We start from the raw sequence: 20,464 nt of genomic DNA on the forward strand, positions 1-20,464 counted from the left end.
AGTACAGATGGACAGATAGACAGACTGAGGGAGTGGAGATAGACAGATAGACAGACTGAGGGAGTGGAGATGGACAGATAGACAGACTGAGGGAGTGGAGATGGACAGATAGACAGACTGAGGGAGTGGAGATGGACAGATAGACAGACTGAGGGAGTGGAGATAGACAGATAGACAGACTGAGGGAGTGGAGATGGACAGATAGACAGACTGAGGGAGTGGAGATAGACAGATAGACAGACTGAGGGAGTGGAGATAGACAGATAGACAGACTGGGAGTGGAGATGGACAGATAGACAGACTGAGGGAGTGGAGATGGACAGATAGATAGACTGAGGGAGTGGAGATAGACAGATAGACAGACTGAGGGAGTGGAGATAGACAGATAGACAGACTGAGGGAGTACAGATGGACAGATAGACAGACTGGGAGTGGAGATGGACAGATAGACAGACTGAGGGAGTGGAGATAGACAGATAGACAGACTGAGGGAGTACAGATGGACAGATAGACAGACTGAGGGAATGGAGATGGACAGATAGACAGACTGAGGGAGTGGAGATAGACAGATAGACAGACTGAGGGAGTGGAGATGGACAGATAGACAGACTGAGGGAGTGGAGATGGACAGATAGACAGACTGAGGGAGTGGAGATAGACAGATAGACAGACTGAGGGAGTACAGATGGACAGATAGACACACTGAGGGAGTGGAGATAGACAGATAGACAGACTGAGGGAGTACAGATGGACAGATAGACAGACTGAGGGAGTGGAGATGGACAGATAGACAGACTGAGGGAGTGGAGATAGACAGATAGACAGACTGAGGGAGTGGAGATAGACAGATAGACAGACTGGGAGTGGAGATGGACAGATAGACAGACTGAGGGAGTGGAGATAGACAGATAGACAGACTGAGGGAGTACAGATGGACAGATAGACAGACTGAGGGAGTGGAGATGGACAGATAGACAGACTGAGGGAGTGGAGATAGACAGATAGACAGACTGAGGGAGTGGAGATAGACAGATAGACAGACTGAGGGAGTACAGATGGACAGATAGACAGACTGGGAGTGGAGATGGACAGATAGACAGACTGAGGGAGTGGAGATAGACAGATAGACAGACTGAGGGAGTGGAGATGGACAGATAGACAGACTGAGGGAGTGGAGATGGACAGATAGACAGACTGAGGGAGTACAGATGGACAGATAGACAGACTGAGGGAGTACAGATGGACAGATAGACAGACTGAGGGAGTGGAGATGGACAGATAGACAGACTGAGGGAGTGGAGATGGACAGATAGACAGACTGAGGGAGTGGAGATGGACAGATAGACAGACGGAGGGAGTGGAGATGGACAGATAGACAGACTGAGGGAGTACAGATGGACAGATAGACAGACTGAGGGAGTACAGATGGACAGATAGACAGACTGAGGGAGTGGAGATGCACAGATAGACACTCTGAGGGAGTGGAGATAGACAGATAGACAGACTGAGGGAGTGGAGATGGACAGATAGACAGACTGAGGGAGTGGAGATAGACAGATAGACACACTGAGGGAGTGGAGATAGACAGATAGACAGACTGAGGGAGTACAGATGGACAGATAGACAGACTGAGGGAGTGGAGATGGACAGATAGACAGACTGAGGGAGTACAGATAGACAGATAGACACACTGAGGGAGTACAGATGGACAGATAGACAGACTGGGAGTGGAGATGGACAGATAGACAGACTGAGGGAGTGGAGATAGACAGATAGACAGACTGAGGGAGTACAGATGGACAGATAGACAGACTGAGGGAGTGGAGATGGACAGATAGACAGACTGAGGGAGTGGAGATAGACAGATAGACAGACTGAGGGAGTGGAGATGGACAGATAGACAGACTGAGGGAGTGGAGATGGACAGATAGACAGACTGAGGGAGTGGAGATAGACAGATAGACAGACTGAGGGAGTACAGATGGACAGATAGACACACTGAGGGAGTGGAGATAGACAGATAGACAGACTGAGGGAGTACAGATGGACAGATAGACAGACTGAGGGAGTGGAGATGGACAGATAGACAGACTGAGGGAGTGGAGATAGACAGATAGACAGACTGAGGGAGTGGAGATAGACAGATAGACAGACTGGGAGTGGAGATGGACAGATAGACAGACTGAGGGAGTGGAGATGGACAGATAGACAGACTGAGGGAGTGGAGATGGACAGATAGACAGACTGAGGGAGTGGAGATGGACAGATAGACAGACTGAGGGAGTGGAGATAGACAGATAGACAGACTGAGGGAGTGGAGATGGACAGATAGACAGACTGAGGGAGTGGAGATAGACAGATAGACAGACTGAGGGAGTGGAGATAGACAGATAGACAGACTGGGAGTGGAGATGGACAGATAGACAGACTGAGGGAGTGGAGATGGACAGATAGACAGACTGAGGGAGTGGAGATAGACAGATAGACAGACTGAGGGAGTGGAGATAGACAGATAGACAGACTGAGGGAGTACAGATGGACAGATAGACAGACTGGGAGTGGAGATGGACAGATAGACAGACTGAGGGAGTGGAGATAGACAGATAGACAGACTGAGGGAGTACAGATGGACAGATAGACAGACTGAGGGAATGGAGATGGACAGATAGACAGACTGAGGGAGTGGAGATAGACAGATAGACAGACTGAGGGAGTGGAGATGGACAGATAGACAGACTGAGGGAGTGGAGATGGACAGATAGACAGACTGAGGGAGTGGAGATAGACAGATAGACAGACTGAGGGAGTACAGATGGACAGATAGACACACTGAGGGAGTGGAGATAGACAGATAGACAGACTGAGGGAGTACAGATGGACAGATAGACAGACTGAGGGAGTGGAGATGGACAGATAGACAGACTGAGGGAGTGGAGATAGACAGATAGACAGACTGAGGGAGTGGAGATAGACAGATAGACAGACTGGGAGTGGAGATGGACAGATAGACAGACTGAGGGAGTGGAGATAGACAGATAGACAGACTGAGGGAGTACAGATGGACAGATAGACAGACTGAGGGAGTGGAGATGGACAGATAGACAGACTGAGGGAGTGGAGATAGACAGATAGACAGACTGAGGGAGTGGAGATAGACAGATAGACAGACTGAGGGAGTACAGATGGACAGATAGACAGACTGGGAGTGGAGATGGACAGATAGACAGACTGAGGGAGTGGAGATAGACAGATAGACAGACTGAGGGAGTGGAGATGGACAGATAGACAGACTGAGGGAGTGGAGATGGACAGATAGACAGACTGAGGGAGTACAGATGGACAGATAGACAGACTGAGGGAGTACAGATGGACAGATAGACAGACTGAGGGAGTGGAGATGGACAGATAGACAGACTGAGGGAGTGGAGATGGACAGATAGACAGACTGAGGGAGTGGAGATGGACAGATAGACAGACGGAGGGAGTGGAGATGGACAGATAGACAGACTGAGGGAGTACAGATGGACAGATAGACAGACTGAGGGAGTACAGATGGACAGATAGACAGACTGAGGGAGTGGAGATGCACAGATAGACACTCTGAGGGAGTGGAGATAGACAGATAGACAGACTGAGGGAGTGGAGATGGACAGATAGACAGACTGAGGGAGTGGAGATAGACAGATAGACACACTGAGGGAGTGGAGATAGACAGATAGACAGACTGAGGGAGTACAGATGGACAGATAGACAGACTGAGGGAGTGGAGATGGACAGATAGACAGACTGAGGGAGTACAGATAGACAGATAGACACACTGAGGGAGTACAGATGGACAGATAGACAGACTGGGAGTGGAGATGGACAGATAGACAGACTGAGGGAGTGGAGATAGACAGATAGACAGACTGAGGGAGTACAGATGGACAGATAGACAGACTGAGGGAGTGGAGATGGACAGATAGACAGACTGAGGGAGTGGAGATAGACAGATAGACAGACTGAGGGAGTGGAGATGGACAGATAGACAGACTGAGGGAGTGGAGATGGACAGATAGACAGACTGAGGGAGTGGAGATAGACAGATAGACAGACTGAGGGAGTACAGATGGACAGATAGACACACTGAGGGAGTGGAGATAGACAGATAGACAGACTGAGGGAGTACAGATGGACAGATAGACAGACTGAGGGAGTGGAGATGGACAGATAGACAGACTGAGGGAGTGGAGATAGACAGATAGACAGACTGAGGGAGTGGAGATAGACAGATAGACAGACTGGGAGTGGAGATGGACAGATAGACAGACTGAGGGAGTGGAGATAGACAGATAGACAGACTGAGGGAGTACAGATGGACAGATAGACAGACTGAGGGAGTGGAGATGGACAGATAGACAGACTGAGGGAGTGGAGATAGACAGATAGACAGACTGAGGGAGTACAGATGGACAGATAGACAGACTGGGAGTGGAGATGGACAGATAGACAGACTGAGGGAGTGGAGATAGACAGATAGACAGACTGAGGGAGTGGAGATGGACAGATAGACAGACTGAGGGAGTGGAGATGGACAGATAGACAGACTGAGGGAGTGGAGATAGACAGATAGACAGACTGAGGGAGTACAGATGGACAGATAGACAGACTGAGGGAGTACAGATGGACAGATAGACAGACTGAGGGAGTGGAGATGGACAGATAGACAGACTGAGGGAGTGGAGATGGACAGATAGACAGACTGAGGGAGTGGAGATGGACAGATAGACAGACGGAGGGAGTGGAGATGGACAGATAGACAGACTGAGGGAGTACAGATGGACAGATAGACAGACTGAGGGAGTACAGATGGACAGATAGACAGACTGAGGGAGTGGAGATGGACAGATAGACACTCTGAGGGAGTGGAGATAGACAGATAGACAGACTGAGGGAGTGGAGATGGACAGATAGACAGACTGAGGGAGTGGAGATAGACAGATAGACACACTGAGGGAGTGGAGATAGACAGATAGACAGACTGAGGGAGTACAGATGGACAGATAGACAGACTGAGGGAGTGGAGATGGACAGATAGACAGACTGAGGGAGTACAGATAGACAGATAGACACACTGAGGGAGTACAGATGGACAGATAGACACTCTGAGGGAGTGGAGATAGACAGATAGACAGACTGAGGGAGTGGAGATAGACAGATAGACAGACTGAGGGAGTACAGATGGACAGATAGACAGACTGGGAGTGGAGATGGACAGATAGACAGACTGAGGGAGTGGAGATGGACAGATAGACAGACTGAGGGAGTGGAGATAGACAGATAGACAGACTGAGGGAGTGGAGATAGACAGATAGACAGACTGAGGGAGTACAGATGGACAGATAGACAGACTGAGGGAGTGGAGATGGACAGATAGACAGACTGAGGGAGTGGAGATAGACAGATAGACAGACTGAGGGAGTACAGATGGACAGATAGACAGACTGAGGGAGTACAGATGGACAGATAGACAGACTGAGGGAGTGGAGATGGACAGATAGACAGACTGAGGGAGTGGAGATAGACAGATAGACAGACTGAGGGAGTACAGATGGACAGATAGACACTCTGAGGGAGTGGAGATAGACAGATAGACAGACTGAGGGAGTGGAGATGGACAGATAGACAGACTGAGGGAGTGGAGATAGACAGATAGACACACTGAGGGAGTGGAGATAGACAGATAGACAGACTGAGGGAGTACAGATGGACAGATAGACAGACTGAGGGAGTGGAGATAGACAGATAGACAGACTGAGGGAGTGGAGATAGACAGATAGACAGACTGAGGGAGTACAGATGGACAGATAGACAGACTGGGAGTGGAGATGGACAGATAGACAGACTGAGGGAGTGGAGATGGACAGATAGACAGACTGAGGGAGTGGAGATAGACAGATAGACAGACTGAGGGAGTACAGATGGACAGATAGACAGACTGGGAGTGGAGATGGACAGATAGACAGACTGAGGGAGTGGAGATGGACAGATAGACAGACTGAGGGAGTGGAGATAGACAGATAGACAGACTGAGGGAGTACAGATGGACAGATAGACAGACTGGGAGTGGAGATGGACAGATAGACAGACTGAGGGAGTACAGATGGACAGATAGACAGACTGAGGGAGTGGAGATGGACAGATAGACAGACTGAGGGAGTGGAAATGGACAAATAGACAGACTGAGAGAGTGGGGGTGGACAGATCGATACACTGAGGGAGTGGAGATGGACAGATAGACAAACTGAGGGAGTGGAGATGGACAGATAGACAGACTGAGAGAGTGGAAATGGACAGTTAGATAAACTGAGGGAGTGGAGATGGACAGATAAACACACTGAGGGAGTGGAGATAGACAGATAGACACACTGAAGGAGTGGAGATGGACAGATAGACAGACTGAGGGAGTGGGGGTGGACAGATCGATACACTGAGGGAGTGGAGATGGACAGATAGACAAACTGAGGGAGTGGAGATGGACAGATAGACAGACTGAGAGAGTGGGGGTGGACAGATCGATACACTGAGGGAGTGGAGATGGACAGATAGACAAACTGAGGGAGTGGAGATGGACAGATAGACAGACTGAGAGAGTGGAAATGGACAGTTAGATAAACTGAGGGAGTGGAGATGGACAGATAAACACACTGAAGGAGTGGAGATGGACAGATAGACAGACTGAGGGAGTAGGGGCGGACAAATAGACACAATGAGGGAGTGGAGAGCGACAGATAGACACACTGAGGGAGTAGAGATGGACAGATAGACAGACTGAGGGAGTGGAGATGGACAGATGGACAGACTGAGGGAGTACAGATGGACAGATAGACAGACTGAGGGAGTGGAGATGGACAGATGGACAGACTGAGGGAGTGGAGATGGACAGATGGACAGACTGAGGGAGTGGAGATAGACGGATAGACACACTGAGGAAGTGGAGATGGACAGATAAATACACTGAGGGAGTAGAGATAGATAGACTGAGAGAGTAGGGATGGACAGGTAGACAGACTGAGGGAGTGGAAATGGACAGATAGACACACTGAGGGTGTAGAGATAGACAGATAGACACAATGAGGGAGTGGAGAGCAACAGATAAATACACTGAGGGAGTGGAGATAGATAGACAGACTGAGGGAGTAGGGATGGACAGATGGACAAACTGAGGGAGTACAGATGGACAGACTGAGGGAGTGGAGATGGACAGATAGACAGACTGAGGGAGTGGAGATGGACATGTAGACACACTGAGGGAGTGGAGATGGACAGATAGACAGACTGAGGGAGTGGAGATGGACAGATAGACAGACTGAGGGAGTAGGGATGGACAGATAGATACACTGAGGGAGTGGAGATGGACGGATAGACAGACTGAGGGAGTAGGGATGGACAGGTAGATACACTGAGGGAGTGGAGATGGATGGATAGACAGACTGAGAGAGTGGAGATGGACAGATAGACAGACTGAGGGAGTGGAAATGGACAGATAGACAGACTGAGGGAGTGGAGATGGACAGATAGACAGACTGAGGGAGTGGAGATGGATAGATAGACACACTGAGGGAGTAGAGATAGACAGATAGACACAATGAGGGAGTGGAGATCGACAGATAAATAAATACACTGAGGGAGTGGAGATGGTCAGATAGACAGACTGAGGGAGTGGAGATGCAGAGATTAACACATTGAAGGATTGCACCTGGGGAGATGGTCAGACAGGGTGAGGAATTCTGATGAGGTTAAATATACCCTGAGTTTAGATCCAGTTCCAAGCTGATCAGAGCGTGACAGTAACTTGGGTGGAGTTTTGTGGTTGAGTTGAATATTACAGCCTTTGGCTTACCAAATGCATCTGACTTTCTAGTGAATTTGTATAATAAAAGATGATGAATTTAATTAATCCCTTCTGTCGAGTAATAAGCATGATCCAAAGATGAAATTTCAGCAGGATCAGCTTCCTTAAATTAAGTAGTATTCATTCTGACAATGACCATTGAAGAGGTGACTCATGCGAGAAAGATTAAGCTAGTTCTGAACTGCTTTTGCCTAATACTTTGCCTTGTTTGACTGCTTCTTGGAGTTTCATTGAAGTATGCTTAGAGTTTGCTGAGTACAGAAGGTTAATTATTGTTAAACGTTATTTAGTAAAGGTTGTAACTGTTGAGAGTACATCCAAGTAAATGCTTTCATTTGTGTTTCAGAAAGAAATCTCTGCTATGTAATGACATTTTGGCAATTGTGGGCGCACTAATAATGGGGTTCAGCAAGATGGCAAGATCATTCGAGATGATCGTGGTGGGAAGATTCCTGTATGGAATTAATGTTGGTAATGGAATATTTTATTTAAGGAGCTAGTGTGAATTGTTTGCAAAGATTGAAAGATATACCTTCCAGTGTTGGCAATAGTGACAGAAAATCCTGGCTCGAACATCATGTGAAAAGCCTGAGAGTCACATCTGAAACATGAGTTTGTGCCGTGATATGAAGGTCAATGGCACTTCAACCTTGCTGCCTCCTGGAAACTCTAAGTTTGAACTCTGAGGTGCCTCACATGGATGTTGTGTCCCTCCACATATATACTTTTAATTATTTAAATGGACATGCTATTGTAGACCTTAACTGGTCAGATCTCAATGGACCATAAACCCATACAACACAGAAGGAGGCCATTCAGCCCATCATCCCTCTCTGAAAAAGCTCCCAATTAGTCACATTTCCCTGTTCTTATGCCATAGCCCTGGAAATGTTGTCCTATCAAGTATTTATCTTAATTCCCTTTTGAAAGTTACTATTTAATCTGTTTCCACCCCACTTTCAGGCAGTGCATTCCACATCATAACAACTCGCTGTGTAAAAAAAGCTCCCCTCATCTGCCCCCTTGCTCTTTTGCCTTTTATCTTCAATCTGGTTACCGGCCCTCCTGCCAGTGGAAACAGTTTTTCTTTCAGTTTTATCTTCAATCTGGTTACCGGCCCTCCTGCCAGTGGAAACAGTTTTTCTTTATTTACGCTATCAACACCCTTGATAATTTTGAACACCTCTTGAGCGACTTTAATTGTAACTCAGCTTTGACCCATGTATAGTGTGACAGTGCAACATTCCTCTCTAAACTGGAAGGGAGGGAGATGTTTCGGCCAGTTCTGCAACATTGAATGTTAAAAAAAGAATCACCTTACCAGTTCTGAAGAAGGGTCACTGACCTGAAACGTTAACTCTGCTTCTCTCTCCACAGATGCTGCCAGACCTGCTGAGTATTTCCAGCATTTCTTGCTTTTATTTCAGATTTCCAGCATCTGCAGTATTTTGCTTTTATCGCCTTACTGTCCTTTCTTTACTGCCTGCCCCTCTGCTTCTCCCATTCCGAGTGGCATATTTCAGAAGCTAACAGTTTAAATCCACTCACACACGACTGAGCCTGAGAACATCGCACAGAGGGTGTGATTGGATTTGTGATTGAGTATCTCTGGGTTTGGCCTCAGTTCTGTAATATGTTCACATGATAAAAAGAGAACTAAATGCTTGTGATTACAGTGCAACAAGTCACTTCGGAACATCTCAATGCTGTTCCCACAGTGACTCCCTTTGTAGTGCAGGGATTATTGTGATGTAGGCAAACATGGCAGCCAATCTGCGCATTTTACAAACAGCTTTGAGTCCAGATGATCTGCTTTGAGCAATACAGTCCCTACTCCCTAAAATGTCCATGTTCAAAACAGGCAGCTTCTTATATTGGCCAACAGTGTGTGGAGCTGGAAACAACTGGGCTAAAGGTCACTACACAAAAGGAGTATTCTTGTTGTATAGTAGTTCATTGTAATAGCGCTACCTCGTTACACCAGCTATCATGTTTAGAGGACAAATACACCCAATATATAAGAAGTGGGACTGTACTCGGTGAGGCAGGAATATTAGCCAAGGCACTGGAGGGGAGCTCCCTGCTCTTTGACAGCATGAGATCATTAACATCCACCTGAGCCATTGGCCAGCACTGCTGAGAAGACTGCAGTCCCTCAGCGCTACATAGGGTGTCAGTCAAGCTTATGCACTCAGGTCCCAAAAGAAATAAGATGCAGCAATTCAAGTTTTCACCAGTCATCATCACATCAACTTTAAACATTCGAATCTCAACACTTTTGAAAACTGTCCCCTGAGGCACTCAGCTCTCAGATTAGGTCAAAGCAAACACTGACAAAATGGGTCCTTAAACATTAGCATTTTGCAGCAGTCATTGGGTTGCAGTGTATCAGAGCCATAATGTACTGTCTCCTTGGGGGCTGTCACTGATTCCCAAATCTGAAACTAGACAGCTGCACGATAGGAGGAGGAGAGGAAGGTATCAAGGCTGAGTGTTTACTTTTTTTTGCAGTGGAAAACTTTAATTATTAATGCCTTCACAAGGTTTTGATAGAGTTAGTAGGGAGAAACTGTTGCCTCTGGCAAGAGGGTCGGTAACCAGGGGTCATAGATTTATGAGAATTGGCAAAAGAACGTGAGGGGCAAATGAGGAGATATTTTTCACACAGCAGATTATGATCTGGAATGCACAATCTGCAAGATTCTGCGCATAAAGAAATAGGCCCATAGAATGTTTATACACTGCATTAATAATGAAGCAAATCATATATGTATCATGTATACCATGATTAAAGGAAACTGCTTAATTTACCATTTTGGCTGGTCACGGGCCCTATGGGAACATGTGTTAATCCACCCCTAATAGCAGCTTTACCATGGGGTGGTAGGATGCAGCTTTATATTCTTGATACACTGTACAGCAACCAGCTGCCAGGAGGAGATGCTCACCGGAGGTCAGGCACTTCATTGCAGTAAGGGAGGGAGGGTCACCCGGTCTGTGCAAGTGGCAGATTTCACCACAGTGCTACAGGAAGTTAACCAGGAAGACAGAACTCTTTTTCAAAAATTAGAGACTTACTCACAAAATCACAAAGATACTCGGCGTGGATTTTCAACTTGCTGCCTGGGCGTAAAACTGACTTTGCAAATCGGATACCCATTATAAAAACTGATTTTTATTTCCACTGTGGGCATGAATTTACAGAGAGAGCAGGTGGTTTCTCCAGCTGGTGGCTGATCTGTAATGACCAGTGTTACACCTGGGTGGCAAGTTGAAAATCTATCCTTTCTCACAAATGTAGCCTAACCATATTTAATATCTCTTAAAGCTTTAAAACATAAATGAGCTAGTGGCATTAGCTGTAGCTACTGCCTGCAGGAACTGAACTTAAAGTGTTTCACTGTAACAACTCTCATCATTGTTGCTGATGCATGTTTTCTATCCTGTTTCTGTTTAAAAGGCATTGGAATAGTCGCTCATGGCTTGTACCTCGGAGAAATAGCGCCAAAGGAACTGCGAGGTGCTGTGTGTATGACCCGTGCTGTATTTACTGCCTTTGGGAAATGGATGGGGCTTGTAGTTGGACTCAGGTAAAGTTTGAACCATGAGCATAGCTTTAACTAACTGAGAACACTTGTGTGTGACGTGTTCACTTGCAGCTCAGGAAATGTGAACCCTTGATCGTGCACACAACACTTGCAATACTTGCCAATGATCGGGATTGAAGTCTATGGCTGCAAAGTTCGTTTCTGCAACATTCGTAGTTTCAGCGCTATGGGTGCTGGTTTAGTAGAAAAATGTCATCCTCGCTGCTTCTGGCCACTTTCAGCATGGCCCGCGCTGGACGCCATCTTGGTGAGGGTGTTAGCACACATGTGCTGGAAGCATGCGGAGTAGGCAGATCGTGATGTCAGTCAGCGTCTAATGCTGATTTGATGCCCAACCTGGCATTTTTGTCGCTCTAATGCACGACCTGTCTTAAACACACACAGCTGAACATGTGTTCAGGAGGCCCACCCCTCCCGCCAGAACCCCACCAGTGCTATTTATAAGGATCATTAATAACTTGCAGGTTAGTTGCTCATTACTTTCTATTGGTGCTTGCTGAGTTTGTGGAGGTGCTGGGTGTTTGGAGGAGTTGATAGCAGTTGGTAAAGTCTGCAGGAAGTGCTACTGCACATGGGGAAGGCGTTGGTTGCAACTGCAAGGGCTGTGAGCACACCACTTGCTCTCAGACATGGAGGCTATAGTTGCAGTCCCCCTTGGGCTGCAGCATCGGAGGGAGATAGAGAAAAGGCACCTAAGAAGACAAGCTGCCTGCAGAGGGAGGAGGAAGAGGAATATTTCACAGGAGCATTACCCACCTCGGGTCTTCCGGGAGCCCCTCTCCCATCTCCCCCTGAGCCAGCAGCCGTATATTCAGCGGCTGTGACTCATCAAGCAGGTGGTCACAGAATTCTGCCACTTCTTGAAAGCAGACCTACAACCTCAGAGCAGGACGAGGACAGCTCTGCCAGTGTCTGGTAAGGTGACCATGGAGCTGAATTTCTTTGTAACTGATTCTTCCAGGCTGGATCAGGTGACATAGCAAACATCTCACAGATCGCCAGCCATTGCTGCATCCGGGAAGTGAGACAGAGTCTGTATGTCAGGAGAGGGGACTTCATTGTCTTCTCTCTGAACAGAGAGAAACAGGAGGAATGCACACATGACTTTGTCAGGGTACTGGGCTTCTCCATGGTGCAGGATGTCAGCTTTGCGGATGCTGCATCTCAATGGTGAGATGTACTTTTTTTCATTCATTCATGGGATCATAGATACTTCATCTATTTGCTGCCCTTTGGTGACATCATTTAAATGTATGGGGTCAGTTTCCACATGTGCATAACGACACCCAGCTCTACCTCACCATCATCTCTCTTTACCCGTCCATCGTCTCTGTCAGACTGTTTGTCTGATATCCTCTCAGCTGGACATAGAAGTCCCCATGCCACTGTGTGAGGAAAAACAATGGCGGTCTGGCCAATATTTATGCCTTAACCAACATCACTAAAGCAGATTTCCTGGTCATTATCTTATTGTTCTCTTTGGGACTTTGCTCTGCATAAATTGGCTGCTGCATTTCCAACCTTACAACAGTGACAACACTTCAAAAGTAGTTGATTAGTTGTAAAGTGCTTTGAGACAATCTCAGGTTGTGGAAGATGCTGTGTAGGAAGTGATTCTAGATCAGTATAGAGCCAGATCATTACCCAATCTTGTTGTGCACTCCTCTATTCTCCTGCAGGCAAATTCTAGGTGATGAAAGTACCTGGCACTTACTGCTGGCCTTCAGTGGGCTGCCTGCCCTGATTCAGCTCATCACCCTGCCCTGGTTTCCTGAGAGCCCCAGATATCTACTTATGGAGAGAGGAAACAGAGCTCTGTGTATAGATGGTAAGTGCAAACACAGGTCAGTTCCTGATTGGAAATATTCCATTGAAAGGCGGGCACTCCAAATAAACCAGCAGTTTGTTGTTATAGTATTTGTGATGCACTAAACCTCATCTATGTTTGGTTTCATTATCTGTGCTGAAGTTATTTTACAAATGGAGAACATTTTGTAGCTACCAATGCAGATCAATGTTCAGATAAAGAGGAATTCGAGGAATGCACGTGCTGGGTCTATTTGTTGTATGAACCTCTCAGACTGAAGCTTTGGAGCATTTATACAAAGTTGGGGGGGTTGTCGAATATTGACTTTTGTTGATACTGTAAGAAGTGTGATATCAGATTGATCGCCAGTTCTGCATCTCTCCTACTAAAGTCAATCGAAATGAAAATCAGGAAAGATATGTAATGGGCAGCTGATCTGATATCGCGCATTGTACACTACGCTCAAAGTCAAGATTACCCACATGAAGTGATAAATAGGTATTAAGCGCCAAACGCTTTGCAACGTATTTTCCTGAATAAAAGGCTGTTCTCCCTTACATCGTAGAAAATAATGAACGCAAAGCAAGACAACGGGTGTGCACAGTCTTGCTGCTGGAGTATCTGTGCAATCTATTGTGTCAGTGGGAGTGGAATGGTTAATCACAACAGGCCAGGAATTTGCCAACCTTCACACTTTTCAAGCAGTTGAATTGTAGCTTAACCAGAATTCATGGCCAAGGGGGAAGGGAGGGGGAGGGGCAGACCTTGAACTTGCACCAGACTCAATGGCAGCAGTTCACCAACCAGCTCAACTTGGACTCAATCACTACAAAGACCTGGGAGGTTTCAGAATATAAGGAAGAGCACTAAGGTACGGCAAAAATATCATCACAACTTAATATAGAAACGAAGCCACATACATGGAGCAGCTTTAAAATCTAACTTGTTAAAGATAGCAATAAAAATAAAACTAACACTTTAAGTTAATGTTTGCATTAATGCCGTGTGGGAGAATAGTCCCTTTTGATTCACAAAGTCCCTCTGTGGCCATGCTCCTAGTTCTTTTCCATTGAATGATGAGCTTGTCCATTGTGTTCTACACAGCATGCCGTTACGAATGTAGTGACCTCCATTGGTGCACATTGCAAGATTGTTCTACATTCCCTCCAACAACTCCAACCCCCAAGACCAACCCAAGAATCAGAAGGATTACTTTAGCACCTGAAATGTTTGAGAATCTCAGTTTGTGTGTTTGTGCTGGGGTTTAGTAGCTGTGTCACTGTGGCTACACCATATATCTCATGTCTCCATGGTGCCAGACTTCCATCCATTATTCTCCTTCAAAGAGCAGTATTGTTTACTCCTAAAAGATATGCAGTGATGTGCATCATTTCCTCATGGAGGTTGCATCTTTTGGACATTGTTAGAAAAATGTCCCTCTCTTGGTTACATGAATGCACTCAGTGATGCCCTTGGGAAAATGAGCGGTGTGATATAACTCTACCTCCTACAGCTGATGGTCCCTGTCATATAGATGGTGAAGCAGGTTTGTTATGGACTGAAATCATAGAACCTTACAGCACTGAGTGGAGCCATACAGCCCATTATACCTGTGCAAGATGTTTGAAAGAGCTGGAGAGAATAGTGGCTGGCATATTGACTGACTTCTGTAAATGCATTTAAAGACCCTGCGATATAAAAGTGAGAGCAGTGCTGGCCTTCACCGCCCTGTAAAAATACAAAAACTACTGTCTATGCTGTATAATGGTCTGATAGAGTGTTTATTCTAATCTCTGCAAAATCAAGGAAATTACATGGGAGTATGTGATATATTCAGTCAGCTGAATACAGTGGCCCCTGGACTTACTACAATTACTTAGATATTGAACAGGTAAAGGCACACTTCAGCGCAGAACAAGTTAGAGTCCACTTGTGGGAGCAGTCTTTGACCCAAAAAAATCTGAGATGCAAGTCCCGAAAACATATCAGTGTAGTGTGGATGGTGAATTGCCTCTGCAGGAGATCAGAGTAGCACACCTGAGTCACACGCCACCCTGGTGAGGCAGAGCCACTTCATACATTGCTCCCCTGACAGGTCCAAGGATCTGCATCTGTTGCAGTAGATCAACTGTCTGGGGTAGTTTGCTGCACTAGTGGTGCCACTGTATTGTCCTTGCCTTGCCCTATTGCTGTACTATAAGAAGCAATAGCTGCTGCACCTGGGCAGTGAAGATGATATCACAGTTCACTACAGTTTGCACTTTGAACCTGGAGATCTTGCCATTCTCATACAACTATTTCAAAAGAGCTGTTTGTGAGTAATTAACTCAATTTTCATTGTTACCTTCCCTTGCAAATTTAAACACGTTTTTCTTCATTCTCTTTTAGCAGGCTTAAGAGGCCATTTTTTTCCCTTTGGTGAGAAACTGTTTCCATTGGCTGGAGGCTCGGTAACCATATTTATATAATTGGCAAAAGAACTGGGGTGGGGGGATATCGAGAATTGATTTTTTAAGCAGAAAATGACTATGATCTAGAATACGCTGCCTGAAAGGGTAACATAGTAACATTAGGAATAGGAGTGGGTCATTCAGTCCCTCGGGCCTGTTCTGCCATTCAATTAGATCATGGCTAATCTGCATTTTAACTCCACTTACCCACCTTTGCTCCATATCCCTTGATGAGGGTGGTGGAAACAGATTCAATAGTAACTTTCAAAAGGGAATTGGATATATACTTGAAGAAACTATTGCAGGGATATAAAGAAAGAACCAGGAAATGGGATGAATTGAACAGCTCTTTCAACAGGAATGATGCTGACTTGCCTCCTGCTGTGCTGTATGAGCCTGTGATCTTCCACTAACATGTTATAGCTTGGATCAAGTAGTCAAATAAAGGTAAAATAGAAGAACAATCTGTTACTGTGCCTAACTTCTGTTGCTCCATTGTTCACTCTCACCTACCTTTTCATTAGACTTTGTTAACAATGGTCAAGGTGACTCTATATGAGTGAAACCTCCCACCTAAAATACATTTACTACAGAGTACAGCTTCTTATGCCTATTTCCAGGCTTTAATCCCATTGGTGAATTATTACAGCCATTCGCTGCTTTTGTGTGAGAGGTTGGATTATTTTCTGTCTCAAGTCCTACCCTGATCCAACACTGGCTGTGAATCTGCCTTGGAGGAATATCCAACCCTTAAACTCTACACTTAACCGTGGGTGATTATTCCAAACCTTTACCATCACTTTTTGAGTAATGGGTCCTTATATTCCACTGGTATATTTTTTCCTTGTGGCATGGTGACCAAAAGTGAATGCAGCATTCTGAATATAATCTGATTTGTGGACATTGTCAAGCCTTAGCATAGTGTATATAGACTAACACTGGATAATGTTCGTGTCTCCTCTGTGTATATAACACCAACATTGTATCTGTTTTTAATTGCTTTGCCACATTGTCCGGGCATTGAAAGTGCTGTGTCTCCCAGTACTCCTAGTGTCTTTCCGTACTAATTCAATTCCGTTCATTGCAAATTTTTTACCAGCCTTAAATTGTATCTGCCATGTATCTGCCCAAATTACATAAACATCAAGACCATTAATAAACTGCCCTTTTCTTTCAATTACTGAACCAACTCATTATTTAATGTGTAACTGCCTTGTTGACAAGTATTCATTCCAATTCATTGCCTTCATGGTTTCTGTTCCTTAAAGCTTTACAAAGACTCTGGGGTTCGGGCGATTTCACTGAAGAGGTTAAAGACATGATGGCAGAAAAGGCTCAAATGCAGGGAGAAAGCAAAAAGAACCTTATACAGCTGTTCCGAGACAAAATGATACGATGTCAGCTGTTAACAGGCATGGCCGTCAGTGTGGGCATGCAGCTATGTGGCATCAATATTGTAAGTATCATATCAGTTTCAGTATTTTCCCGATGCTACAGTTCCGTTCTCACTCAATTTTGCTCAGATTAGAATCAGTGACCAGGAAGCTGTCAATACACCTAACACATAGAATATGTTATGATGATTTGGTGTAAAACATTCATTTTATTCAACGTTGCACTCAACTAAATTGAAAAGTCCTAAATTAGCACCACTGCCGTACAGAATAGGGCATTTCAATATGCTATGCCATGGAGGAATAGAACATGAGCCAGTGCCCATAATTTACCACATAATGACTTGATTTCATCATGGGCAGCAGTTTCTCTATAGAAAGGACTGAACAATCTGGAGATGGGCAATTCTCTCTTGCTCTGCTGAGTGGCTGATTTCAGAGTGGCACTGGCAGAGGTCTGGAACAGGACCGTTACAGTTCAGCAAAAAAGGTCACAGACCTGAAACGTTAACTCTGTTTTTCTCTCCACAGATGCTACCTGACCTGCTCAGCATTTCCAGCATTTTCTGTTTTTGTTTCAGAATTCCAGCATCCGCAGTATTTTGCTTTTGTGCTTCTGTTACAGTTCAAGCTCTTTTCCGATATCTTATCTGGTATTTACAGCTTGATGGCAGCTTCCATCAGCAGAATGTGAACCGAAACCGAAAACATGATGTAGATCATTGTAGCCAGTTCTAACAATTAACCCCAAATGTGGCAAGTCGATCACTGTGGTAAGACGCTTACCACAGAAAATGCCATTAGACTTCTGTGTACAGGCTAAAATTACTTTTCACATTTATTTACAGAACAAATAATATACAAAAGAAAGAAGCATGAAATAGACTGGGGTATAGAGACAGAGGAGCAGGAAAATGGACAGGTCTGCACCCTGAAACTGCTGCCGGAAATATTCTTCACCCCTCTCCCAGTAGGGAAAATTGTTGAGTTGATAGGAGGAGAGGGCCTGATATTGGCCGGCTTTCCCTCTCTTCTGCCCCCATATCTGCTTCAACAATGATGGTGGTTCATTTAGAACCTACTGTTGAATATAATAAAATCTTGGAGGTCCTGCCACCTTTAATTGTGCCACCCCTCCATACAATGCTGCACTGACTAGTCAACTGTAGCTGTTTCCCAGGAATGATAGACTCCCTTTGTGTGGCACTCTGATTTTATAATTAGACCTGACCTAGGAAAATGGGTTGGGCTCACAGTGGTGCAGCAGCTGGAAGTTTCACCTCGAGCCAGTGCCACCACTGCCACCCCCCACCCCCCACCCCCGCTCCCCCACCCACTCCAACCTCACCTTGTGGAGAAACCACCTTGGACAGAATGCAAGTCACAGTACCTGACCCTAAATACATGTACGATTCTTTGTTTGAGAGAGCCACATTCTCTCATTTTTACAAGGCAAATAGAAAACTGAAGACCAGAAGAAGTTCAATGAATTATCAAAACATTTTTGTTTGGTTCAAGCATATTCTTTGAAGGCATTTTACACACCAGCTTTGGTTGCATTAGGTGTCAAAGCAACAAAGATGTTTTACCCCATGACAATGGCATTTATCCTAAACCACGATTAACAATGGAACGCCATTGGCTTATTGTCCATGGAACAAAGGGCCATGCGCATATAGCAGACAATTCACAGCTGCTGGAGCACCTCCCCCTTCCCCGACCCTTCTCTATTATTTGCCACATTAGTTGCAAAATAAAATAACCTCCTCTGTGTGACTGATTACAATTCTGCTAAAGGTATTGTTAAATTATATTGATACTTGAAGGAAACATCTTTCGTTGGTATGGAACTCCGCATTGAGTTATCAATCCAGGAGACAAGATATTTTGCTGCGATTGTTGATTCTGTTTGGACCAGGACCGGAAGGAAACATGGATCAGGACTGAGATATTTAGTATTTGTGAAGATTTTATTGCCATGGGGCAGTACATCGTGCCAAGGATGGTGGAAGCACCCAACAGCCAGGACATGTGGGCACACCCCTATTGGATTGGGGTTGGATGCAGATACTAGTCTATCAGCAGGGATCGGGTGCAATCCTGGACCAGTCATCCCACTGACACTGGATGAGAACAATCTCTGGGCCTCCAGGTAACTGGATACTGACCTCACCACTTGACCACTTGAATGAAGCCCAGACTCATAGGTAGCTCACCAAGAAAGTGGTCATCTTTGATCCACCACGAGACCACAAGAAAATCAGACACTGTGAGCAGCCACTTTTGATCCACAGGATCGTTAGAGATAATGAGGTGGTTTATCAACTTGCTGCCCGGGTGTAAAACTGGCAATGCCCATTACAGAAACCACCCGATTTTCACCTCTATTGAAATCCGCATTCTCAATTTTACACCCAGGCAGCAGGTCGAAAATCCACCTCAAGTTGAAAAACGAAACAATTTGTATATTTTTGTTCAAAAAGAGGATTACAAAGAGTTACAAAAACTACATTTTATTTAAAAGATAATTTCTGAATAAAATATGCTCATTCGTTTTCCTGTTTTCCAGATCTATTTTTATGCTTCTGATGTTTATCACCAGCTGGGAATCCCCAAGGATAAAATCCCATATGTGGGAATAGGAGCAAGTGGAATTGAAATGTTAACTTCAGTGATGTGTGTAAGTATAACTTGGAGAAGATCACAGCTCACTGAGGAACAAAGGCCAAAGAGAAACTGTTATATCCCTGCACTTCATAATAACAGGAGACTCTAAATACAGAGGTTGGTGTGGGGGAAGATTTTCCTCCATCTCCTCTGCACACTACATTAATTAACCCATTTAATGGGGATACGCATGACATTAATCCAAAAGTTTAATGGAGATACACACAACATTAATCCACCTGTTTAATGGAGATACACACGACATTAATCCAAAAGTTTAATGGAGATACACACAACATTAATCCACCTGTTTAATGGAGATACACACTACATTAATCCACCTGTTTAATGGGGATACACACTACATTAATCCAAAAGTTTAATGGAGATACACACAACATTAATCCACCTGTTTAATGGAGATACACACTACATTAATCCACCTGTTTAACGGAGATACACACTACATTAATCCACCTGTTCAATGGGGATACACACTACATTAATCCACCTGTTTAACGGAGATACACACTACATTAATCCACCTGTTTAATGGGGATACACACTACATTAATCCACCTGTTTAATGGGGATACACACTACATTAATCCACCTGTATAATGGGGAAACACACTACATTAATC

At 45.1% G+C, this 20,464-nt stretch overlaps 1 protein-coding gene across 2 annotated transcripts in view; it reads left to right on the forward strand.

Moving 5' to 3' along the window:
- LOC137382808 (solute carrier family 2, facilitated glucose transporter member 11-like) overlaps positions 1-20,464 on the forward strand; it is a 79,221-nt gene that overhangs the window by 21,021 nt on the left and 37,736 nt on the right. For both annotated transcript variants that reach the window (XM_068055241.1, XM_068055243.1), the window contains exons 4-8: positions 8,241-8,365; positions 11,355-11,484; positions 13,182-13,330; positions 17,028-17,215; positions 19,723-19,833. In XM_068055241.1, the coding sequence (XP_067911342.1) occupies positions 8,241-8,365; positions 11,355-11,484; positions 13,182-13,330; positions 17,028-17,215; positions 19,723-19,833 (703 nt within the window). The remainder of the gene's footprint in view (positions 1-8,240; positions 8,366-11,354; positions 11,485-13,181; positions 13,331-17,027; positions 17,216-19,722; positions 19,834-20,464) is intronic.

The sequence above is a fragment of the Heterodontus francisci genome, chromosome 23, assembly GCF_036365525.1.
Source record: "Heterodontus francisci isolate sHetFra1 chromosome 23, sHetFra1.hap1, whole genome shotgun sequence".
Lineage (NCBI taxonomy): Eukaryota > Metazoa > Chordata > Chondrichthyes > Heterodontiformes > Heterodontidae > Heterodontus > Heterodontus francisci.